Here is a 27,790-nt window from a genome sequence, read left to right on the forward strand (position 1 = left end):
CACATTAAAAACTGTATGTCATTGTTACACGTAAAAAATATGGATAGAAACATTTAAAATTAATTTTATCATTATCATAGTGAAAAAAAATATATTGTTTTGCATATTACCTAAAAATGAACCTCTTCTTCCAAATCATTATCACAATTATCAAAACGATAAAACCAGCTGCAGCCAAAGCGATGCCAAATCCTATTCCAAAGTATTCAGATGGATTGGATGTTTTATCTGCAATATAACGTTAAACAAAGTTAACGCATAATGGAATCCTGTTTTTTCGACAAAAATAATTAAAGGTTGGAGAAAGCTTTAAATTTGCTACGAATTGAAGTAATATATACACATGATTGGTAAAAAATCCGTTTTACTTGCCATTTTTTCAATCAGTTCATTTTTGACAATATTAAAAATAATGGCTTTCTATCTGACTTTTTCGTTAGAGAGGGGGTACGACAAGGGGATCCTTTGTCTCCCTATCTTTTTATTCTATGTTTGGAACTGCTTAGTGCATCAATAAAATATGATAACTACATTAATGGTATAAGATTTAAAATTCTGAATTTTTACTTAGCCAGTATGCTGATGATTCAACTTTGATCCTGGACGATGGTGAAGAATCGCTAAACAGTGCTCTGAATAAGATAGACTTGTTTTACTCTTCCTTTGGTTTGAAGGCTAATTTGAAAAAAACCTAAGTTATATGGATTGTGGCAAAACGGGGCTGTGGTGATGAGCTAAACACAGATAAATAAATAATATTGAACCCCTCAGGAAATTTAAAACTCCTAGGCATTCAATATTGTTTATCAAAAGTTGATATATGTGTTGATGATTATTTAGAAAAAAATCAAAAAGCAAAAAATCTCTTAAGTGATTGGTTATTTCGAAATTTTACTATATATGGAAAAATTGTAGTTGTGAAAACTCTTGCCCTACCAATTTTAATTCAATGTTTTACTGTTTTACCTGATCCATCCCCAGATATATTAAAGCAGATCAGATGCAAGCTTTGCTATACAAATTTGTGTGGGATGGTAAAGGGGTCAAAATTAAAAGAAATATACTAATTTCAAATTATTAGGATGGCGCGGTACAAATGCAACATATTAAATACTTTATAAAATCACTTAAGCTATCACGGGTTAAAAAAAGTTTTAAACCCCACAAATTATTCATCATGGAAGGTGTTTTCTTGAAATGAATGGTGGAGAAAATATGTTGCATTTATCAAAATCGGCACTCAATAAAATTAAAGAAGAATTTAACCCTTTTTGGCAAAATGTAATTTCAGCATGGGCCTCACTGTTTGAACCTCTGACCACAGCCTCGAGTGAAACTTTGTCTCAATTATTGTTTTTAAATGAAAATAATATAATTGATCGAAAAACAGCTTTTTATAATAGTTGGGTAAAGAATTATATATTTTTCATAAATGATCTCATTAAGGAAAATGGAGAATTTTACAATTTTAAAGAATTTATCAGAAACTATAATATAAAAACAACTTTCCTGTTCTATGGACTAATCTTTGTCCTCCCAAAGGAATGGAAAAATGTTATTCATTCACAAGTATTTTTCAAACTAGACATTATCGGTCACAAAATTGTAACCGTAATGAAAACAGTGGATAAAGTATCAAAACATTTTTATAATTTTTTTCTAGATAAAATCAAGGTAACCCCATCTCGTATACAAGAGAAATGGAAAATAAAATTGGGAATAGATATCCTGGCCGAAGAATGGAGTTTCTTTTTTAGTCTGCCTTTACTTGAAACAGAAGACCCCAAATTAAAGGTATTCCAATACAGATTACTCCATAGAATTCTGGGAACAAATACTTTACTTATGAAGTGTAAATACAGTGAAACAGAATTGTGCACATTTGGTACAAAACAAAAGAAACATATATACATCTCTTTTTTTAATGTAGATATGTCCGAACATTCTGGATTAATTGTTTTCAAAAGTTGGAAGAAGTATGTAAAATAAGATTTCACCCAATCTTATCAAGTATAATATTGTGTGTAAAATATCATGTATATAAAGATATTATCAATACATGTATTCTCATAATGAAGAGATGTGTTTACTAAATGTAGAGTTAGATTTACAGTCCCATCTGTTGCTGAAGCAATTGAATGGCTTAGGTATTATTATAGAATTGACATGGTCTCTACAAGTTTGTGCTCGACCAATAAAGCAATAAAAATTAAAGAAAAATGGTCAAATATTCATGATATTATTAAGAAATATAGCTCAATGAAGATGTATTCTGTAGTGTATTATTAACCTAGTATTCAATTATTGGTAACAACAATGGTTAACCATATACTTTAAGTCTATTGCTATTTGTAAATCTGTATTTGTAGAGTGAGATTTGAGAATAATATGAAAATAATAAAAATATATATTACAAAAAAAAAAGGATATTGTTTATAAATAAACTAACCATTTTGACACCAATTTTTTTATCAATATTGAATAAATTTGAATAAAGGATTTTTTAACATTGTTTGCAAAATTAAACCAGGAAAACGCTTTGTAAGCACATATTTTATATTGTAACTCACATTCTTCTTCCAATTCAACTTGAATATTTATTTTTTCAATCAGTAAGCATGAACGTTAACGATACAACAACTTTTTGTATTTAAATTCTCTTTCATCTAGTAATAGAATTAAAACATTTGACTTTTCTACTCTTTACACAAGTATTCCACATTCCAAACTAAAAGACAAATTGAAAGAGTATTGAATTGGTATTGCTTTGCTTCATAAAAAAAAGAAGGGCCAACGTAGATACAAATATCTTGTCTTAGAGAGGGATAAATCTTCCTTTGTAAAGGATCACTCTGATTCAAACAAAAAATTACCTTAAATTGATATTATCAAGATACTTAATTCCTTGATTGACAACACATTTGTAACGTTCGGAGGACGTGTTTTTAACAGACTTTCGGCATTCCAATGGGAACAAATCGTGCCCCTCTAATTGCCGATTTGTTTCTTTATTATCATGAGGCTGACTTCATGCAGGAACTTCTTAGTAAGAAAGATAAGAAGTTAGCGATATTCCTTAACGATACTTTCCGCTAAATAAATGCACAGGTACTTGAGGACAGGACCCTATAGGAGCCTTGTGATGCCCCCCTCCCCCTTTTTTTTTTTTTTTTTAATCGAGCAAAAATATCATTATTTTCGCTTATATTCAGCTCTCTGTATGCTATTTATCACTTCAAATGCAAGGAATACTATCAAATACCAGTTTCTAAAATTTGGGGTTTCTGATATATGTGTAGGCGGAAAGGTAAGTCACTCAGGTTTGTTTACATTGAGGTACTGCTCGGGATATTTCTTGAAATTTTCTATTAAATTATGTCCTACCTGTTCCAATATCGTATTTCTTCTTCGCCATATATATTATCCTCACTGAAAACATACATAAATAATCAAAATACAGGTATAAAGTCCTCCTCTGGGACACTTTTCACTCGCGATTTGAATATTTTCAACCACATTTTAGTAGAAGCTACGGAAGTGACATCGCTAGCGACATCTGTGCGGTATTTTCAAAAGGGCGGTAACCATTTCACATGTTACCTATTCTGTAACTCCCTCCTAAATCAAGAGAACCATAATCACTCCCGATCGATCGATTTCCGAATGGCAATGACGACAACGGTAAAACGCGAGAATTCCGAATATATTTTAAGTAATTGTTTTGGCGCAAAATTATGAACTGAAAAAGAATGACAAATATAAATGAAATGTCAAATAAGTCTAATTTGTTCAACTGGATAATTGATAACATTGAGGAAGGGGCTATAGATGAATCAATTGATTTAATAGATATTAAAGAAAAAACTGCAGCTGAAGGGACATCAGTTGGAAATTTAATAAAACAAATATATAAAAATGTGAAGGTGAAAAATGCACGCAGCAAAAGTAACTGGTGCAAAATGACCAAACGTTACTTTGGTATAAAGTGGAAAATTAATACACCAGTTGTGCTAGATATAAGCACATTTGGAACACATATCCCCATTGATTTTGTCTTGTTATCAAAAACTTTAAGCTGTATAACTATAGGTCATTTTAACAAAACCATAATAAATGGATTGAAGGTGCTTACTGAAGCTCAGTTAAAATTGGACCAAACTTGGACTTTAATGGTTATGGGTAAAAAGATAGACCCTGTTAGCTTAGGGGTAGACAAAACATTTAATTTACCATCATGTTTTGAAATAATAAGACAGTTGCGTTATTGTAATGGTGTTGAGGAAGTTGATGAGTCAATGCAAAATAAAGACTTCTTAAAAGAGCATGTTTCAAAACTTTTTGATGAAAACTCAGAACAAATTAGATACAGGTCAAAATTATGTCAAAAGGTGCTCCCATTTAAAAAATCACACAAAGCATCAGCATCATGTGTGCATTGTAAATGTTTGGAAAAAGCAGTTATTGTTAAAAATTTTCAACTTGAAGAAACAACGAAAAAACCTTTGAATGAGAATTTAAATTCCACAAATGCAACTTGCATAAGATCAAATACAGATCAGGATGTAATACTATCTACAGAAGATAATAATGACATGTCAGAAATTCTAACAAAAATTTTCCCTGAATGTAGTGATAAAATGAAATTATTTTTAATGTCGCAGAAAATGGCAATTGAAAGAAACCCACATGGAAGGCGTTGGAACAGAGACATCGTTCGTCTGTGTCTAACATTATGGTGCAGAAGCCCTAAGGGGTATACAGAACTTAGAAATAGTCAGTTTGTCATCCTCCCTTCTGAGAAATTACTACAAAGATTTAAAAATACTGTAAATCAAGAAGCTGGAATAAATAATGATATGCTTCATTGGATGGCAAATGAGGCCAAGCTAAAAAATATACCACCCGAGGGTTATGAAGGTGGGCTCATTATTGATGAAATGTCGATTCAGCAAGATCTACAGTTAAAAAAGATAAATGGAAAAATAGAATTGATTGGATTTACTGAATTATCTCCAGAGTCAGTAGTTTTTGATAAATTGAAATCCAACAAGAACGAAAGAATTTTAGCGAGTCATGCACTTCAACTTGTATTCCTAGGGTCGACAGGTTTTCGGTTTCCTTTCGCACATTTTCCTGCAAGCACTGCATCTGGACATGAACTCTATTTATTAGTATGGCAATCTGTGAATAGGTTAATGAACTTTGGGTTTAAAATCATGTTTGTTAGCACTGATGGGGCACAGACTAATAGAGACCTCTTTAAGCTTTTAATGCCTGAATTTAGTTCTGCCAAACCAGTAACATGCTCCTTTAATAATATTTACAGTAATGATAAGATAAGTTTCATCATGGATGTTTCTCATGTTATTAAAAAAATTAGGAACAATATCTTAAAAAGTGGAAGTGAATCTCAATGTAAAAGACATATGAAGTTTGAAGGTAATTTTATTGAATGGAATCATTTCAAAAGGGCTTATTCATGGGATATTTCAACCCATCCCTTTCCAGTGCATCATAAATTGTCACAAGATCATTTTTATCTGACATCAGAGGCAAAAATGCGCAATCACTTAGCAGAAGATGTACTGAATGCTGATATGTATCATTTGATGAAGCTGTATCAACAAACTTTGGGAGAATCAGGCTCTATGTTAAATGCTACTGTCAAATTATTGTCAAATACAAGTGTTCTGATAGCAAATTTTAGGGATAATAGGGCTATAACTGACTTAAGTGATGACAGATTAAGACAGAACCATGATGTAATGGATTTTTTCATTAAATGGGAAAAAAGTATTCAATTGGACACAACTGTCAAGCAAAAAGAAATGTGTATGATATCTCACCAAACCAGGCAGGACATAGTTTCATGTATTTTAGGATTTGAAGAATATTGTCAGTATAGGTTAAAAAACAACAATGCCTCTGTTATCCCCAGTAGACTAAATAGTGACGTTATTGAGAACGTATTTTGCCAACAGCGCACTTTACATAGTGGCGCCAACACAAATCCTACATACCTTGGTTACTGTCATGCAATGAACTCCGTCATCTTGGGCCAAACAACAGTGTCAAGAAAATCAAATACTGGTGGTGATACAGCACAACCTCCAACACAACAAAATCAAGTAAAGGTATAAAATAAGTCACTTCCAATATATACATTATGTACACTTTATCTGTTTTCATGTAGTCCTGAAATTAAAAAGAAATGTCACAAATATAATGCATGCATAAAATAAATAAGAACAATTTCATTACTAGCTGCCATTTATTATGGCGCTTTTGTGTGATGAAAGGGAGAGTACTGTAAGTGATGAGATACATGTATAATTCAAATTTAGATTGAAAAAGTATATTCAATACTACAGAACAAATTACTCATACTGAACATGCTGAATTTAGTAGTTTGAATAAAAAAAAAGATGTGGTGTGATTGCCAATGAGACAACTCTTCACAAGAGACCAAATGACACAGAAATTAACAACTACATGTATAATATGTTACTATACTTCCTTCAACAATGAGCAAAGCCCATACGGCATAGTCAGCTATAAAAGGCAAGAAATGACAAATGTAAAACAATTCAAAAGACAAAACTAACGGCCTAATTTATGTACAAAAAAATATCAAAAAACCCATATGTAATACAGCAACAAATGACAACCACTGAATTACAGGCTCCTGACTTGGGACAGGCACATACAATGTACATACATAATGTGGCAGGGTTAATGGTTGAAGCTCAAAAGATCTTCTTATAATTTCAAAATAAGGTTTATTGAGATTTGTTTTCTTTAAAAGGTAATTATTGGTTTACTTTTATTATAAGAGTAAGGAGGAAAAAAATCACCTCCCCCCCCCCCCCCCACAAACACACACACACACACATTTTCTGAAAAAAAGAATCAAGTTAATAAAATGAAAATTGTGTTAGATGTATTATAACATATATAGATGGTGAAGATTGGATCAATTGGACATCAGTGTTGAAATAATATTTTCTTTGCCAAAACATCTGTAATTTCTTCTTTCCTTTTCTTGGAGGAAATTGTAATTGTAATGTCTTTGCAAATTAGTAATAAGTCTTTTTTGTGAAAGAGCTGTCATTTAAAAAAACAACATTTTGGCTTGCTATATTTTTTAAAGAACCATACCCCTTTCCCTCCTATTGCAAAAAAAAATCCATTATTAACAGAAGCTTTTATTCAACCATCATTCTTAATTTGAGAGAAATTTCAAAATGAGTTTGTATTAAAAAAAGAAAACCCTCCAAATTATTTTCTCTAACCCCTCTTTTAACTTGGAATTATCTAGTTCCTTAACATAATCAAGTATACTTGCTTACTTTATTATAAGCACAAGGGACAAGTGAATGACCCGTCCTCCTCAGTCAAACATGCCCATTCTGCTTCATCCTCTAAATTAACACATTGCCGATGAAACCATAATGTGCAAACATCACAATTAATCCAATCTTCACCGTCTATATATGTTTTATTACATATAGCACAATTTTCATCCTCTATTGTCTCTTCTACTTTCTTGGTTTTTTTCCCTTTTCCTTTCCCCTTTCCTTTAGATTTTTTTTTGCCATAATTTCTTGTCCTTTTTGTTTTAGTCAGTGTTGAAGGAGCAGTCCCAGACAAACTAGTTTCTGGTTCAGAAGAAACATGTAGAGAGCCAGAGGGCCCAATCATGTCATCATGCACTGATTGTTCAGAGACAGGCACAGACTGAGAGATCCCACTAGGTCCGGGCTGAGGTTCATAAGAATCAGGTATATTTAGAGTTTCAATACATGTATCACTATCTAATATTTTCTTTGCCAAAACATTGGTAATTTCTTCTTTCCTTTTCTGGGAGGAAATTTTAATTTTAATGTCTTTGCAAATTAGTAATAAGTCTTTTTTGGTGAAAGAGTAGTCATTTAAATATTTTGGATTCTGAAGAAGTTCTGATTTAAGACGCAAGAAGGATGACTGTTTATTGGTTGATTTGTCTTCGGTATAAAATTTCATGTCAAACTTTTTGATAGATTTCTTTCCCTTTTCAGTCACTTTTTTTCTCAATGCCTTTCCTTTTTCTCTTTTTAAAAAAGCCAGAAAATCTCTTCTAAACTGACTCAAGCTTACTTTCAGAAACAAAGTCACAACTGACTGGAATAAAATGAGAAAGTTGTCAACAGCTGTTGCCATGGAATTAAGTAATGTGCGAATGTCATGGTCATTCTCACATTCATCCTCAGAAGAGGTGGTAACGGATGAGGTCACGCACATTAACCATGCCTCATATAACTCGTAGTCATCAAACAGTTGCTTTAAAGAATCATTATACAAATTTTTACCATATATGACTAAATTTTCATGGGTCAATTTTTGGCGGCATTGAATTTCAAGCTTTTGAAAAAAATCAAAAGCAGAGTCAGAAATATTTGTTAGTCCCTCACGCTGATTTTGTTTACGCTTAATTTCATCTAAACTAGTTTTATCAGTAGATACATCTACTAACTCACCAAAGGTACAGCACATTGAATTCAAAATGTTCATTTTATTTTGTAAATCTTTCAGTTCCTTTTCTTTACCTTTTGCAAATAATGAGTTTCTTATCTTCTGTGACAAATTGTGCTTTAATTTTGCAATCACATACCCACTGATATATCTAATTTTGCCCTTTCCAGCAGGATCTAACTCTTGAGTTAAAGATGGTTTAGGTAAGGGTTCAGGTGAAGTCAGATGCAGATGAGAAGATAAAGTTTCAAAAAACTTTCTTTCAATGTAAAATAATACAGATGTTAAAAGTCTATAAGCTGGACCTTTCAATTCTTGTAGTTCATACTTTTTAAGCAGAACAGAAGTGCTACATTATTATTCTTCTGAATTTATGTGTTTATTGAATTTAATAAAAAAATCATTCCTATGCTTCTGAGTGTATTTATCCTTATCTTCAGGGAAGCAGTTCAGCCCTATGTCATCAATAATTGATGCCTGCTGATCAAACCAATCATTGAATAAATTAAAGTTTTTAAGAATTAATTCTTTAAAATATAAGATCTGCTCTTCTGCAGGGGTATCCAAAAATTCTAATAAAACATTGTCAAAGGCCAGCTTTGAAGGGAGAGGATCAGTAGAGAATACTTTCTGGTTGTCATCAGTTAAAATTGTATCTAAAAATTCAAGTTTTTCTATTTCAGAATCTGAAAAATCTGAATCATTATCAAAATCAATAAAATCTTTCTCAAATGTTTTGCTGCATGCATCACTATCACTAGAAGCTGATTCAGTTTCTGAATATGAAAGTTTTTCAAGTTGAGTTTTATTTCGGCAACATGTTAAATCTTGGTTAAGCTCACCTACACTGAATGATTCATAAAAGTTCAATACATATCCTGGATGCTTTTTGCAAAGATGTTTTTTGAAATTGACTACTTTTAAACCATTTACAGACACTGCTCTTCCCACTGCGACACCTAATTGACCTGGTTGAACACTGTGTTGGCAATTTACTGTTACATTTTCTAAACTCATACCTTGGGCTTTATGAATTGTAAGTGCATAAGCTAATTTTAATGGCAGTTGAATGCGCTTTGCAATAATAATTTTCCCAACAGGATCATAAGTGGAAAAAATTTCTGCTCCAATATTTGCCGTAACTATTTTCTCACCAATTTTGAAATTAACATCAACAGATTTATTATGCAGTTGAACAGCAATACCACGAACACCATTCACTAAAACATCACTAAGATTTTTGATCAACATAACAGGACACCCTACCTTTAGCCCTAAATTCTTTGGCGCTAAAAACTTGTTTATATAGTGTGCAGAACCTTCATCTACTGAATGGTATGTTTGAAGCTCTCCTTGTATTTGATTTAGTTTATTATAATTGAACATATCAACGTCAATGTTTCTAGCAAAAAGTTGGACACTGCCTGCTTCATCCTGCAGAGGTCTATTTAATGATTGTAGAAATGCTACTGATTCATCTGAAGGATCCCCAACCTCTAATTCATTAATACATGTTATCAAATTATGTTCGTCTTGTCGGTGTACAATATGTAAATTGATCTTGTGGGGGAAATAACTCTCAAACCATGGTAAACGAAAACAGAGGTTGCCAGGGTCACCATACAGTTCATTTGAAACTGGTGGAAGCTGATAAAAATCTCCTACAAGAATAACTTGAATGTTTCCAAATATATCTGGAGAGTTCCTAATTTGCCTACACAAAACCTGGACCTGATTTAAAACTTTAGAGCTAACCATTGAAATCTCATCAATAATTAAAGTTTCAACAGATTCAATATTGGATTTGGCAACTGTGTATCTCTCATCTGTTCTAAGTAAATGAACAATTTCCTCTATTAAATACCTTCCGTCCCTTATTCCTGACCACTTGTGAAGTGTTTGTGCACCTAGGTTGCCGTAGTGTGTGGCAGCGATACCAGTTGAACACACGATAGAGACGTTTTTCTTTTGACTATATCTCATAAATTCAACAATTTTCTCAACAAGAAATGTCTTACCAGTGCCTGCTTGGCCTGAAATCAGTAAATTATGGCCATTAACGGCCAAATTGAATGCGAATTTCTGGTCTTCATCCATTATTGTTGTTGTTGTCTGTTGTTATAAAATTTCCCGCAAAATATATTCGGAATTCTCGCGTTTTACCGTTGTCGTCATTGCCATTCGGAAATCGATCGATCGGGAGTGATTATGGTTCTCTTGATTTAGGAGGGAGTTACAGAATAGGTAACATGTGAAATGGTTACCGCCCTTTTGAAAATACCGCACAGATGTCGCTAGCGATGTCACTTCCGTAGCTTCTACTAAAATGTGGTTGAAAATATTCAAATCGCGAGTGAAAAGTGTCCCAGAGGAGGACTTTATACCTGTATTTTGATTATTTATGTATGTTTTCAGTGAGGATAATATATATGGCGAAGAAGAAATACGATATTGGAACAGGTAGGACATAATTTAATAGAAAATTTCAAGAAATATCCCGAGCAGTACCTCAATGTAAACAAACCTGAGTGACTTACCTTTCCGCCTATACATATATCAGAAACCCCAAATTTTAGAAACTGGTATTTGATAGTATTCCTTGCATTTGAAGTGATAAATAGCATACAGAGAGCTGAATATAAGCGAAAATAATGATATTTTTGCTCGATTAAAAAAAAAAAAAAAAAGGGGGAGGGGGGCATCACAAGGCTCCTATAGGGTCCTGTCCTCAAGTACCTGTGAATAAATGATGTTCTTTCACTAAATAATTCAAACTATGTGGAACGCATCTATCCCTTCGCACTAAAGATAAAGGATACTACAGATAAAATTATGTCGGCCTCATATCTTGACTTACATCTAGAAATAGACAATGAGTGTCGGTTGAAAACAAAACTTTACGACAAAAGAGATGATTTCATCTTTTCAATTGTGAACTTTCCATTTCTAAGTAGCAACATTCAAGCAGCATCTGCATACGGGGTATATATCTCCCAACTGATACGATATTCCCATGCTTGCATTTCCTATCATGATTTTCTGGTTAGAGGGTTGCTCACAAGGAAGCTAATAAAACAAGAATTTAAACTGGTGAAGTTGAAATCATCCCTTCGTAAGTTTTACGGACGCCATCACGATTCGGTTGACCGTTATGGAAAAACCGTTTGACAAATGATATCGGATATGTTCCTTACGTCGAAACTACAATCTCCATCCCTTCCGTGATTGTGAACTACCGAATTAGACTATTTACCGGATTTGTTATCACATAAGCAACACGACGATTGCCACATGTGGAGCAGGATCTGCTTACCCTTTCGGAGCACCTGAGATCATCCCTAGTTTTTGTAGGGGTTCGTGCTGTTTATTGTTTAGTTTGCTATGTTGTGTCTTGTGTACTGTTGTTTGTCTGTTTGTCTTTTTTCATTTTTAGCCATGGCGTTGTCAGTTTATTTTCGATTTATGAGTTTGACTGTCCCTTTGGTATCTTTCGTCCCTCTTTTAGCAATGATTCATATCAAACCTTTTAATAACGTTGATTTGTGTTGTCACAGTTATCGTTATCAAAGGTAACTGGCTATAATTTGATACGTCAGTGACGCTCATATCACGCCAAACAAGTATAAAGTTGAAGGACCCAAAATTCCAAAATGTTGTGCCAAATACGGGTTGTGCCTGAGATAAGATAATCATTAGTATTTCGAGTTATTCATTCGTTTGCAAACAGTTGATTCATACATTAGACCTTATATTTATGTCAACACCGAAGAGTTGACTACTGGGCTGGTTTATCAGCAATGGCATCGAACCTGTGGTGTAAATAGTTATCAAAAGTACCTGGCTTACAATTTGATACGCCAGACGCGCGTTTCGTCAACTTAGATGCCATCAGTGACGCTTAGGTCAAAATAGAACACCAAAAAGGTATAAACCCGAAGAGAATTGAGGACCTATCATTCCAAATAATACTAATTTTATGACACCTTTATTAACAGTTGACATTAGCAAATAATCAACAACTACTGAATGAAATATTATTAGTCGATAAGACGTTGTGTAAAATACTTTGTTTATAATAGTATCAGGTAATGGTTCAATAATGCTGAAAACATTAAAATGTCAACAAAGCTCGTTTAACATAACTGTAATCTAACTTGTAAAAACATGTAGGAAAGACTAACCTTCAGCGCAAGATCCCTTTCCAGAACAATTTCTTGGACATGTAAACTCAGCAATAACTGTTAATATACTTGTTGATTCTCCTGTAGCGCTGTTAATATTTTTGTCTGTAAGGTTTTCAAATTTTTTTGCATCATTCAAGCACATGGTCTCAAAGTTTCTGATATTAGAATATAAAAATATGTCTGATCCTGCTATCTAAAAATAAATGTAAATAAAATGTTTATAACAATATCTGATGAGCACTTATTGCTTATAATTATATAAATGGAACAGACCTGTATCATTGAAAAGTTACATTACTATTTGCGTTTGAGTAAAAAGAGAGTTTCTATTAATTAGGTTTTCAATGAATAATTAATAAACGTTTATTAATTAAAGTTTGAACAGTTCATTATCATGATATGTAATTTCAATTTATAACAAAACAACTTACGTGTTATCATTTTATCCAGTTCAGCCCACATTTTCAAAACTAGTGAAAAGGCCACATGATAAAATTTCACTACAGGGCTACACAATATATTTGTGTGTGTTTTTTTGTTGTTTTTTTTGGTTCTGAGCCAATGACCTCATTTCAGATTTACTTTAAAATGTTGATTGTCATAAAGAGGTGGAGGATTATGAATATCTTTTTCATCAATATTTAAAAGTTGTAGCTGTTTTTTAATGTTTGTTTTCAGTATTTATATAGGGTCTCTTTTAAACTTGCCTTTAAATGAGGTTTATTACTCAGTGTAATATACAATTCAACAACTGAATTGCATGAACAACGTTAAAGACGATATCATCACAAATACTACCTAACTTTTTTTGCTATAAAAATTTCCTGTAGATTTGAAGTGTTAGGTGAAGTAAAGACATAATGTTTATCGTTGGTTTTTTTTTATTTAACATAGTTCTTCTCTTCAAAAATATCTTAAGTTGCTGCTTGGGCTATCGGTACAAACGATTTATTAGGAAAACGTTGTTACTTGATATTAATAGTTATGACAATTGCTTTTCCAGTTCATGTGATAAATATAAAAAAAAAAATCCATTTTATTTATTTATTTACGAAAAACTACAAAGTGAAAAGTGAATAAATTGATTATATGAAATCAAAAACATAATAAATCATTTTATTCCCAATTAACCCCTTATCTTTGTTATAAATATAACTAATTCACACCTTTCCTTACTAAATATGGGCAAACGAAAGTTAACAGCCGGTTAAAATGTATTTACTTAATTATCGGCTTATTAGGAAACTGTAATAACAATTTACAGGTAAGCATGAAACTAATATTATTGAGAAAAGAAACAGGGAATGTGTCAAATATACAACAACCCGACCAAAAAGACAAATACAGGCCAACTCCCCAAATTGGTTTTGTTCACAGCGAAAAAATCCCGCAACCAAAGTTGATCTGCAGCTTGCCTTTAAACAACAATGGACGTCACACTTAAAACCAAACAAATAAATGAAACAAAATTTTAAAAACATTCAAGACTAACGTAGGCCAGAGATTAAATTCGGCGGGTTAAATATGATTTGTGGTATCTCCACTACCCACTTTACTTATAGCAAATGTAGAATAAAAAGAGAGCATGGGCTTTATGGAGTATTTATGATGATAAAAAAGTTCTAAGCAAGATAATCTTAGTCCCCGTTTTTTTATAATCAAACTTTGTCTCGCAGATGCACGGTTAAATAAGACTTTTGATGGAAAACAACTTTCACAAACTATTATAAAGTGTAATATGCGAAAACAATGGTTATTTTACTTACCTTCATGTCACTTATACACTGGTCTATGTAATTAACGGACTGTACAGTTGGGACATTCGCTGCACATATTTCAAATGCTGGTAAGATGTTAAATGCATTTTCACATTTTTGCCTTGCAATATCTTCTGTCAGTCCATTCCTCCATACTGCAGGTTGCTATGAAAAGTCATTATAATTTATTACTGTACATTTCACCTGTAAATATTCATGCATTTTGTATTAACGGAGTCGAAACTCCTACTACTGGCATAAGTGTTTCTAATTAAAAGAAAAACACACACAAAGCAAAATAAATTTATGATAATTTTTAGCAGTGAAAATGCCATCCATGCGCAAAAGATGGGTTAACTTTTTAAGATCATCGTTGTTTATGTGATATCCGGAACCTTTCCTTACAAAATACAGTAACGGTTTTGCTCAAATTTCAAGTTCGTCTGGTGACCTGTAGTTATTTAGACTGTTTGGTTTGATCCTTGGTTGATATTGATTTAATGATAATAATATGATATTTCTTTATTTGTAGTGTGGGATATTTTTGTCAACTATTTAAAAAAAAAAAAATATTTGACCCGAAAATTATATATCTATATGTAGGGTAAAGGTATACTGGCAAACTCGGTTTCCTTCACAAAACACGTATCACATCTGGTTACATATGTTTGCTTACATTTAAAAACTATACAATAAAACAATAAAGAAAGTTTTGTTTTAATTTTTATAGTGGATAATATCTATTATTTCAAATCACTTGTATCCATTAACCCTAGGCAGTCCAGAGCTGCTTAGGGTGGTGATCTTGCTTTAATTTTACATGTCGTTTTTGCAAGGGACAATAAAAATGGGTGAGAAAAATAATAATCCCTCTACACAAAATATTCAATATAGCAACAAGCATATTTTTTCAATTAGTTACTGTATACAAGAAATATTGACATGTTGCATTTTTATAAAACCGTATCCAATTTTGAAATTAAACTTTAAAAAAATATTGACAACTGTTACTTTTTTCCTATTTATTTCTAACTATTTTCACTGTTTAAAATTCAAAACATAACTCGTGTAAATAAAAGACAAACAATTATTGAATTTGTCAATATCTTGAGTGTGTTCCCGGTTAAATGCCTGTTATAGGTATCTACAGACATGTGCTTCAAAATTTTTGGATTGTTTTATTAAAACTGTTTTAAAAAAGAACTATCAGAACATTTCAGTCGAAATGTTAAACATTGGTGATAATACTTAATTTCCTCATTTTAGATATTTTGAGTGATTAAAATATTAATGAAATTTCTATCCATTACTATGGTTGTCGGAGCAAAAACAATCGGCTATAGAACAATTCATTGATCTTGTTATTAAAAGATATCCGTTTAAATAATTATATTAACTATTAGAACATATCCTGCATATTTTTTTCATTGACATTCTAACAAAACTTTGGATGATATCATGATAATAAAAAAAATATTCACGTCATCGACTTCCACTTGTTCATCATCTATCATGTCATACATTGGTGGCGCCTCATCGTCCTCCTCCAGCGACCTTTTTTGCCTGTGACTGGATGTAATGCAAGAAGCATGGTATATAGTTGTTGATATTTCTATTTGCCTACATGCTTCCATGCGGCTATATAACCTACACTTAAAGTTCGGTTTTGACGTTTGGCCTTGTATTGACGCATATGCATCACATGTGCAATACTCTTGCACTTTGTAGTTCAACGGAGGCAATCTTGTTGGATCGAAAAACGTTTCTGTCGAATTATTGTCTATCCTACAAATATAATTGACAATATTTGTCTTTTTAATTTGTCTAATAATAATAATGTCAAAATTTAACTTGGAGATACAAAATAGAAATAGTACAAGACATAAACTCGACAACCTTATGACAAATAAAAGTTGATAAAGGACATCCAAGAACAGTTCATGAAATATCAAATATAGATATTAAAGAAAATAAAAGAAAACTGCTTACATGGTGACATCTGTCGCGCCGATAATAGCAAGAAAGTTGAACATACATTACGTTTGTAACAAAAGAAACAATATATGGAAGAATAGTATTTGACTCACCGCCAAGATTTAGCGAATTGCCTTAGATTATGTTTTGAATCTAAGCTGTTTTTTCTGGTTACAAAGTCGTCCGTAGGATTGTTATTGTATTTACCACAGAGTCCAGTTGTTAGGTCGAAATCGAGTTTTGAAGGTGTTATTTCAATTTTGCTGAAGAAGGTAAATGGAGAGTCAGTATGCTCGAAATCGTGTCTGTTGATGAAGACGACAGTTCCAGAAGGAAAGGTGATCTGAAAATTCATAACAAACAACCAGAAATAAGTTATTATTCAACTTGAAACAATACTATTGTAACGTGCACACCGGGTAGGCGTGTCTGTTTCTAGTTTAGAATGAGTTCGTTAGCAATTTGATACTGGATCCAAAATGTTTTATTTACAAAATATATAACAATTAAACTTTATTCATAAATTAACGTCAATGAACCAAAATATTTACAAGTGCTCTTTGCAATCTCTAATAAACTTTCTATCAACTATTCTACTGAAAATATATTCACTGGTACAAATTTGTACTCTTACAAATTTGGCCTGGGTCAGGAACAAACTTGTCCTCGTGGTACAATAATTTACCCTAAAAGTTTACACACTTGTCCTTGTTCTGTTGGTACAATTATGTACTTAACAAGGTGGTCACACAGACTCAAACTTGTCCTATACGGTACAATACGGTTCAGACTGTAAACATACAAGTCCGTATTTCTAAAAGGCACCAACCTGTTCTTTATTACACTTATTAATATTATCTATATATATGAGCCAGCGATCTCGAATATCTACATACCGTACTTCAGGTGTTCGTCTTCAAACTTATGACAATCGACCCTGAGCTAGGAATCTCTCCTGCGTATACATGTTATATACCCCGATGATAGCTGTACCATTCGTGAAGGAGGGGTGCTCTATCAAAGTGCCTTCTTACCAGTTTCTGAGTTTCCTACGGAACACCCCTTTACATTTGACCTGACCCGAAGTTTACCCGCGAAACATAAACTCTATTCTATGTTTTTTTAAAGTATTGTGTATAAAATGAGGCTTCTGCCAAACAGTTACTAAGGTAAACAATTGCACCTATGATACAAATCATCACACTATCTAAACGAAATATTTGGCCTAAAAATATGAAATATATGTTTAAAAGAAAATGCAGATCTTGAAATATATAAAAAGATTAAATACAAATGATTATAACATTTTGTTTTAAAAATAAAGTTTTGTATATAACAATATTTACTTTCAAAAAAAGCCATATGCACTATTTAAACATATACATTGATAAATGACATTAAAACATGAAAGCAATTGCATAATAAAATGTAAACAATATTACTAACTTTAAACGTTTTATCTGTATCTTCGGTCACAATAAGGTTTTGATCGTCGCATATTCTTGAGGTAATGTACCGGTTTGTTTTTCTTTTAGTTAAAATTCCTGTTTCGCAGAAATTAGCAATGAATATGCTATCAGCACTTCGTACAGCCACACCACAGTTACATAGTCCTGTTCTGAGTATACAGTGAGAGAAATATACGTTCACCTAAGAAAAAAGACGTAGTGTTACCATTTAAAAAAACCAATGACAATGAAAATGTATAAACCTCTGATCATAACCAGAATTATCTTTATTCAATATACAGAAAAAACACATTATTACGCTATGTTAAAAAATAAATAAACGGCACGACTTTTCATGGAATGGGCTTTCACAAATATGCTTGTAAAATTAACCAGAAAGCTGAACGTCTTATTATAATCCTGGTACTTTTGATAACTATTATCAAATTAAAAACGAAATATGTTGATAAGATCATTTTTGGAAAAGTTTAAAGAATTGAAAATAATTTGAAATTTTGTTTTAACATTATAGCGATTTACTTCCTCAGATATTTTTTTTTAAACTCAAAACACATTTTTTTTGTTACCAAAAGATTAACCATAAAATAAATAATATGTCGAAAGATTTTGAAAATGACTAAATATCAATGGAATCAATCTGAATCAAACTTTCATCGTTTTTATTATTTCACGATCTGTGTAACTACTCAACCTGGAAAGTAGACGTAATATAAACTCCATTGAATTAAATGCAACTTTCTTTTGCTAATTTACATCAATACAGATAAGTGGAAAGAAAAAGTAAAAGGTGAGTAAATTTGTTGTTACACATGAAAAAAAAAATACTAAGAAAAATAACTCCTAGGAAAATTCAAAAATGGAAAGTTCGTAACCAAATGGCAAAATCAAACCTGGTTTTATAGGTAACCACTCACTTGTATGACAATTGCATAAAATTCCATTATATTGACAAAACAACACTTGTTATAATGCTAATAACAAACATTTCAGTGTTGTAGGATTAAAACAATTTTATAAAAAAGTAAAATAACATAGAAATCAAACTCCAAGATAAATTTAGAACAGAGGAGTCAAAAGTTCAAAACATCTAACGAACGGAAAACGACTGTCATACTCCTCAGACTTGTTGCATGACATTTCACTTGTATGAATGACAGTTGCACTGAATTCCATTATATTCCAACATTGTGTGAGCAAAACAAACAGACATAAAAGGTAAAAACATTACAAAAGTGGTTACATTGTTATATAATCTTAATGGCTATAAACCAAATAAATGTTTCAATTCAACGAAGAAATACAAAATAGCATATATACAAAGTCTATGAGCAAATATGAAAGACAAGAATTCAAAATTTTAGCAAAGTACCACAATGGTAGGATGTAAGAGTACCAAACCACGTCAAAAGTATTCATAAAAAAATTACTTCACAGTAAAGTTAGAGATATACAAGGCAAATATTGAAATCGTATATCGCAATGTAGTTGATGTTTGTATATTACTGCTGAGGTGGGGAACATAATTTTGAACTTAATATCGTCTAGCACGTCATTTATTATGCTATTAAAATGAACGCGTATGCCAAATTCAAGATATATTGTCTATACACAATCTCATTTTCTTGTATCTTATGTCTATATTGTTACATGAGTCAATTTTTGGAATACAACATGTGTTTTTATCTCTTTCAATTAATACTAGAACAATTCTTCCTTGTCGTTCTGAGTTGTTATATTCAAGCCTCATTAAATACATTGGAATTGCATAGATATATGTTTATTGCTGAGACGTTTTATATACCTCATTATAAAGTTAACATTGTAGTTGTTGGGTTGCTGTTGTCCTATTTTGATTAACCATTCATTCATGTATTATATTTGTCAAAGTTGTTTTCAAATTATATTTCTCAAATCCGAAGAAACGAAAAAATCCAAGCAGCATAGTTACCTGTTGTGGTAGTGTTTCGTGTTTGTACATAATATATTCTCCGTAGTCGTTTGGAGAAGTAATATTCCATTCACTGCGAAAATAAAACTTCATCAAAGATATATTAATTAATTCTCTTTTAAATGCTTGCAATTATGACTGGAAAATCAATAGAATATAAAACCACAACTATCTCAATTTGTGATTGTAATGCTACATGAATGGAAAGTATATAACTCCTAATACACGAATTATATTAGAAGTTATGTTCCTTTTTTTGCCTAACAATTTTTCCTTGAATTATTACTCAACATGCAGTAGAAAACTAACAACGGTTCCTTTTCGATCTTGTAGAAAGGCTTGTCCTTATAATAATATTGAGTATGGATTTATTAGCATCGAATGAATAACCGTCATACTATACTGTGTTGTTGTATTGCTGTCTTTTCGTTATCTACATGATGTCTTATTTTTACTCTGATTTTAATATTTGTTAAACCCATAAGAGTCACTTAGAATACTTAGAAAAAACGTTCTAAAGATTACCTAAAAGCATAAATTCTGTGAATGAGTATAATAAACTGTGTATTTAGAATACGACGACTGCGAATTAACAAGGATGAACTACAGTTGTCAATTTCTGTGTTATGTGGTCTCTTGTGGTAAATTGACTCATAAGCAATCATACCACATCTTTTTTTTTTTTTTTTTTTTTTTATCTCATAACGCCTAGAAATCAAATGGACATACCTTTTGTCAAAAGTTTTTAAGTAAGGATCATTGCTAGAATAACAAGTATTGTCGATATGTGTTATATCCTTGTCACTGATGTAAATCTATAACATAATTTATACCAATAAGATAGTTGATATACATAATTTGTAAAATAACAAGTTGACTCAAAATGTTATTCGATATATGAGTTTGAATGTCCCTCTGGTATCTTTCGTCCCTCTTTTTTTAACGTGCTTGTTCCAAGATTTGGTAATTAAACTTTTTTGATTAGGTATTTTAAACATGTTTTATTAGAGGTGTAAGTAGATATATTAAATTGCTGTAGAAATGGGAAATGTTTAGTAGCAGCACAAGAGCTGAAATTTAACTATTAACACATGTGAGTCTCCCTTTTTGAAGTTAAAATGCAAATGCTGACATTAAAGTAGCTTTGACATGTAAGGTATTCGACTATTCAAGGTCAAAGTCTACGAACTATGAACGAAGGGACTGGACCTGATCTAACTATTCTATACAAACAGGAACATATTAAAAGATATAAATACGATTAAGATGAAATAATATCATATTGAAACACAAATATACCGAATAAAAATTGGTTTTGTACAGCGTTAATTTTGGGAAAAAAACGTTAATAGGTCGTGTATTGTGATAAATTATCCTTATTTAGTACCTACAGATAACATTTATAGTTAAAGGCGGTTGTTGTAAGGCAGTGTTGCAGTAGTAGTAAAATGTTAGCATATAGATTTCTAGTCCCGATCTTGGCGGACGTTGTCGTTTTACATAAGTTTTTCTTTTTTCTCGTTTCTTTTTATAGATTATATCGTTTGTTTTCGTATTTGAATTATTTTACACTAGTTATTTTGTGACACTTTATAGCTTGTTGTTTAGTGTGAGCTAATACTCTGTGTTGAAGGCGGTTCTTTGACCTATACATGTTTACATTTTACACAGTTTGAACTGGATTGAGAATTACTTCATTGGCACCCGTTCCATATCTTATTCTTTTAAAATAATAGAAGTTTGTGTGTGTGGTAATCTGTGTTTGGTATTACATTTTCTTATATTATCCTTACTTTTAAATCTGGTAGATGTATTGAATTCCAGATTTTTAGAATATCCTCTTTATTAGCATGATCAATCGTAGTATACAATCGCAGGAAAACAATTCTGTCTACTTTGTTTACAATACCATCCGATACACCAGTTACATTGATAAAATAGCTGTTACTCCATCCAACATGTGGTATTGTTAGCCGACATTCTTGTTCATCAAATTCTAGATTGCTTTGAACGAAAGATTCATCAGAACAGACAACTTCGTTATCATCAGTAGATTGATATTTTGGAACCCCATTATATAGTCCTACGAAGCATCCTGACTTTGATCTTTGAACGTTTATTCTTGAAAATAAAAAATATATATATATATAAAATGACTGAATAAAAAGTCAACGATAAATCTTACGGGGCGATGGATCATAAATACGATTCAGTACACTACAAAATATAATATATAACAAGTCTAAAAGGGTACAACATCACCAAAAACACAATAAAATGGTCATCGTGCAATTACCGAGGAAGGATATCTGTTATCCGAATTATCTAACATATTGTTCGTTTTATTGTGTTTTTGGTGATGTTGTACCCTTTTATACTTGTTATATATTATATTTTGTAGTGTACTGAATCGTATTTATGATTCATCGCCCGAGACATAATCGTGCATGTCTTCATCATATAAAAATAAAGCAAAATCCCTCCCTGCTACCGGTTGGTCTAACTGTTTTGTTGTTTAAACATTTTCATTAGCGACAGGTATGTACATAATCCAAAATATTGACTTCTTGAAATTTTCAAAAACTAATTCATATTCCGAAAATTGATGGACATCTGAAACTCAAATGGATATTTATTTGCAAATTATTCGGTTCAGCTGCGGTTCATTTCATTATCATAACATTAATATGAACGGACATACCTACCGTAAGAGTTAAATTATTGAAATAATCGTATATCACTAATTATAGCCCGTGTAAGTGGAGTATATGGTTTAGATCGATGAAGGGATGTTGTATAATATAGATTGGAACTAATGAAAACAAAAGCCCATGTAATAAGTTTTAACGGCAAGACAATTATTTTGAATACCCCATACTAAATATAATTCATCGATTGTCAACGCTTCTTACAATATGTCTAAATCTTTGTATATTTGTGCATTTTGTGTATGACGTTTCATGTAATGGTTTCTTTTCATGTTTCTAATTAAGTGTTGTGTATGAATTGATTTGTAAAAATTTTAAAGTATCAACAAGTTGAAATTTTACATTTCAGCTAAAAAAAAACACCTCTGAATTAGTTAGATACAACATCACAGCACAGACATTTCATCAAAAGCACGAGAATAGAATTTATTCAAGATAAGCTATAATATGGTGTTCTCACGTGTCTGAAATGGTGAAAAGAATAGTTACGCATATGTCGCCCCTTATAAGATTGCCTGTATGATTTAAAACCCGATATATTAAATTTATTAACCCATTGCAGATTTTCACTTATCAATAGACATCTTACTTTCATTTAGGTCTGTTATTTACTTGTTAAGTTCGAGCGTTACTAATAAGTATTTCGTAGACAAAATCCACGTCTGACGTTTCACATTTTAATCTATAATGTGTTTAATATACACGAATTTAAACAGTTAGTTTTATCCAGTTAATCTGAAAGATGTAAATATATTCACCCTTCTTGATAGAAACATCCAATGGGCAGAGTAGATTTTATTTCAACGCTGATCGGTTCATTTTCTTCTACATGTATTCCATTTACACCATCTACAACCTTCAAATAAAAAAATTTAAATTGTATGTGAACATGTGCAATGAAAATGCAATCTTACACCGTTGAAGTGCTGAGTGTGTTTTAAGTAAATACGCAGTCAGTTAAAAGATAAGATTTTTAAGTTCGAAGTTGACATTTCTTTTTTCAAACTTTTGATGTAGAAATCTAGATCTTGGACTAGTATTGTCTTTTTTGAGGAACTGAGCAAGGTTGAGTTGGAACTACAAAATGTCACATTCAATCTGAAATATGGCAAGCACATCAAACGAAAGAATAACAAAATTAATGTAATTTTCGTGACTCAGTGCAGTCATTTTGATCCATTTTATTACTTAGAAAACTGTGGATTAAACCTGGTTTTATACCTAGCTTAACCTCTCACGTCTATGACTGTCTCATACAACTCAAAAATAATGACAACGATGTGTGAACAAAACAAACAGACATATTTAGTTAAAATGTAAAAATAGGGGTGCAGCAGTCAACTTTGAAACTATTATGATCTGAGCGTCACTGAAATAAGTCTTATGTAGACGAACGCGTGTCTGGCGTATCAAGTTGTAAGCCTTGTACTTTTATTCTATTTCCATAGATTTTGGTACTGAGATGACTGCGATTCTCCAGTATAAGACTGAATAAATACTGTGACGACGTAATATATATATTTTGGATAAGGCAATACTTTATTTATGGAAAATGGAAATTATCTAAACTATACTGACAAAACAGACAGAAATTGATAATTTGGTAGTTAAACTCAACTTGTTTTAGATTTTAGCTTGAAGTTGTCTATCTGTGTCAATATTGAGGAATATATTTAGGTATGAAGCAGTCATTTTTGTATGAGTAGCATCCTTAATTTTAGGTACTGTCGGATATATGAGATGCAAGTACCGACAGAAATAGCGGTTATTCAATGATAAGACATCATCAATATATTTGAAAGTAAAATTAAAAAAAAAAATGTCGGGTGCTTTTTCTTTTTGTATATCGGACGAATCTGGTTGAAAAATGCTTTATTCGAGTACAAACAAGTTGACAAGAACGGGTACACAATTAGTGCTCATTGGAATTCCGACTGTGTATCCTATTTGTGTTTATTTTTTTTATTTTATATATGCTTACCTTAATTCCTGCGAAATAAATCTGTGAAAAATATTTTGGTCCAGCAACACCTCTGTTCTTGTACCTAGCTTGCACCGAACAATTGACCTGAAACATTGGTGTAACAGTGATCTATAAAGTAAAAGACTAGTTCGATCTCAAATAGCGCAGTTAACCATAGAACGTAATAATAGTATATCAAGTACATCAGCCTGAGAGCTTTATACATATATGATATATTCTACATGAAGCTCAACTTATTTCACTTGTCATCAAATAAAGAAAACATGACAATCGAAAAGTAACAAAAAAAACGGAAAGGAAAATAGACTCAATGAGGTATTTCAACAAGAAACAGATATGATTTCAGAGTAGAGGACAAAGTTAAATCATTTTGGTCAGGGAGTTATAACAAACATCAGATGATCTCCGGTACATGTTGTTCATATACAAATAATCATCAATGAGACATTTATAATAAAGTTATATCTTTGAAACAAAGGAAAGAAGACTAAAGTTAGATATTGAGGTAAAATATCTGACATTCTTCAACCAAACTAAGACATGGACTACTCGTATGTACACATACATGTTTCAAATATACATAATAAAACGAGATCTTATATAGCTTAATAAGACGATAGAAAGGAAACACATAATAAATAATATTCACATTATATTACAATGAACTAAGTACATGACTTATACACCTCAAAACAAATATTGCTTATTCTGTTTTCCCCTTGAATGTCCATGCTGATTTCATGCAGGAACTTTTTCGGAAGAAACAAAAGAAGCTAGCAATATCCTTTAACTTAACTTTCCGCTATATAGATGATTGTTTTTTATACTCAATATTACAAACTTGTGTGACTTTGTTCAACGCATCTATCCCATCGAACAAGATATAAAGTATACAACAGATACAGATATAGTTAATCGACCTCATTACTTGACTTTCATCTAGAAAATGACAATGAGGATCGGTTGAAAACATTTATTTTCATATTTGACTTTTTACTTTTGTAGCAAAGGCTTTGTCCGGCTTTTTAATCTATGAACTTGAATGTCCATTTAAAAAAAAAACTGCATTCAGAAAACCTCAGGTTTGTCGGATTATTGACTTTTCACCTTGAAAGTTCTAAGTTTGACCTTTGGTATAACTTATACTGGTATACGATAAAATAATAAGATGTTTTATTAGTTTACCAGACAAACCCCTCATGTATACTCAGTTGTAGCAATCTAAATTCATATGCAAGTTCAAAAAATCGTATGCGTGTAAAGTCACCTACCAAACGAATCAAGTAGTGTCTTTTGTAAACCGGAAGTGCAAACTAAAACCTGTATTTCAATGTTTGTGTTAAAGTACAGCCAAACTAGTAATTTTTAGAATAACTGTTTAGTGAGCCGTTATTAGTCATCAGAATGGACTTATAAAACTGTTATGTCATTAAAAAAAAATGTTTTTGTTTCAGTGAAATATAAGCTATATTTTGATAGCGAATATGAAATTCAAACATGAAGTAAACGTTTTCAAGTGATATGGGTTTACGTAGGAGAGTTTTGAATTATACCCCTTTGATACAACGTTGACCCCTTTGAAAAGCGAATCCAAAATGTTTAACTTATTTATTTTGATTAACTTATTTAGAAAATAAATGCATAACTTCAACTAACAACACCACATGGTTTATCACCAATATACTAAATGTTTTCATGTAACTAATCGCATACAATCAATAATGTACAACATTGCATAACTAGAAGAAATTCGAGATCCAAGTAAACAGGAACTAAAGATTCAGACTAACGATTATCTTTCATTTGAATTGGTAATCTAGTACCCTTTTATAGTTTTTATAATTCATTTAAGCCGTTCATCTTTTATTCATCTTTTTATTTTCTTTATACTTATTTTTATTGAAAGCATTTCTACGAAATTATCATAGGGAATACATTATTGTACATAATATTCAAATCATTCATAGTAGTAATTGTAGAAAAAGTAGTACAATTGTATAATGAAAATAACGCTATGCTAAATATGTTATACTTACCATCATATTCGGTTTGAATGTCTCCTCCCAGTGTTTTTGTAAAAGAACTGCAGTTCCTATGTTAGTGTTGGATACATTTGTGTATATTGCACCAGTAATTAGAACATTATTGATGTAGAAGTTGATATCATAAGCATAGTCATTTGTTGCGTCATTTACTCTGCACAAAAACTTTGGCGTTTCCTGAGTATAATTTCTGGATTGGTGTATAACACGTTCGATATGCATATCGACTGATATAGTTGATGTAAAACGTATGGAAGGATACACTGCAAAACAAATATGTGTAAGTTAAGAACCGAACATCAAATAATCCGTTTACGTTTTATTTCACACAAAGGAACAAAAGGTATAAAATGATGGTTGCATGATTGGTTACAATAAAAAAAAATCAACCTATTTAATGTTTTAAGACACGAAAACATACGGCATATAAGGCATAAGAAATGAAATTATCAGAGTAGAGATGATTGTTTTAGATGCTATATATCTAATGTTTCTTTATCAAACGAATTACAAAGGGTGCTCAGATAATAAGTAAATTATGATCCGCTCAAAAGTGTATATGACTGTCCATGGTCTTGAACTTTTGTTTATTTTACAAAAGAGTGTTTAATTCAAGTCGAATTTGGTGTGGACAGATGTTTCTCAATAAGTTTCCATTTACTCACTCACTTTCCAATATATAGATGATTTTCTTTCACTTATTAATTTAAAATTTGGTTACAAGGCTGACTGTGGCCATCCAATCGGACTTACGATAATGGATTCAACAGAATTCTCTTTACTTACATTCAGATATTGACAATCAGGGTATGTTGAAAAAACTTTACAGCAAGAGAGAGAATTTCAGCTACCCAATTGTGAACTTTCAATTTCTATGCAGCAAAATTCCAGCAGCGCCTGTATGTATATCTTGCATTGCTATGATATTCCCCAGCCTGCTTTTACTATCGTGATGTTATCGCTAGAGGGTTCTGCTCACAAGGAGTGTTTTAAACCCAGCATTCCATAAGGTGATGTTGAGATTTTCCTTCCGTAAATTTTACGGACACCATCACTAATAAGTTGATGGTGTGAAATATCCGTTTCACAGATAAGAGCGGATATTTTCCTTAGTTCGTAATTACAATACCATGAGGACGGTCTCCTTTTCCTGAATGTGACTTACCGAATTAGACTTATTTTCGGGTAAGTACTTACATGAACACCACGACTA

General features: G+C 31.7%; 2 protein-coding genes and 1 long non-coding RNA gene across 3 annotated transcripts; 1 reads left to right on the plus strand and 2 right to left on the minus strand.

Moving 5' to 3' along the window:
* Positions 1-3,384: 3,384 nt before the first annotated feature.
* On the minus strand, positions 3,385-11,209 carry LOC134718863 (uncharacterized). Its single transcript, XR_010107462.1, has 3 exons — positions 10,530-11,209; positions 6,021-6,195; positions 3,385-3,739 (listed from the first exon to the last, which is right to left on the minus strand). It is a non-coding gene; the product is annotated as an uncharacterized LOC134718863 (long non-coding RNA).
* LOC134718862 (uncharacterized) lies at positions 3,727-8,858 on the plus strand. Its single transcript, XM_063581683.1, has 2 exons — positions 3,727-6,134; positions 7,623-8,858. Exons 1-2 carry the CDS (start codon positions 3,750-3,752, stop codon positions 7,653-7,655), a joined length of 2,418 nt encoding a protein of 805 aa, XP_063437753.1. The 5' UTR covers positions 3,727-3,749; the 3' UTR covers positions 7,656-8,858.
* Positions 11,210-12,687: 1,478 nt separating the features above from the next.
* Positions 12,688-26,841, minus strand: LOC134717969 (von Willebrand factor D and EGF domain-containing protein-like). Its single transcript, XM_063580470.1, has 11 exons — positions 26,572-26,841; positions 24,533-24,619; positions 23,310-23,407; positions 21,637-21,964; positions 20,573-20,658; positions 19,844-19,916; positions 17,873-18,076; positions 16,540-16,769; positions 15,934-16,237; positions 14,462-14,617; positions 12,688-12,888 (listed from the first exon to the last, which is right to left on the minus strand). The coding sequence occupies exons 1-11, from the start codon at positions 26,797-26,799 to the stop codon at positions 12,688-12,690; spliced, it is 1,995 nt and encodes a 664-aa protein (XP_063436540.1). The 5' UTR covers positions 26,800-26,841.
* Between the last annotated feature and the right edge of the window lie 949 nt (positions 26,842-27,790).

Source organism: Mytilus trossulus, chromosome 5 (assembly GCF_036588685.1).
Source record: "Mytilus trossulus isolate FHL-02 chromosome 5, PNRI_Mtr1.1.1.hap1, whole genome shotgun sequence".
Classification (NCBI taxonomy): Eukaryota; Metazoa; Mollusca; class Bivalvia; order Mytilida; family Mytilidae; genus Mytilus; species Mytilus trossulus.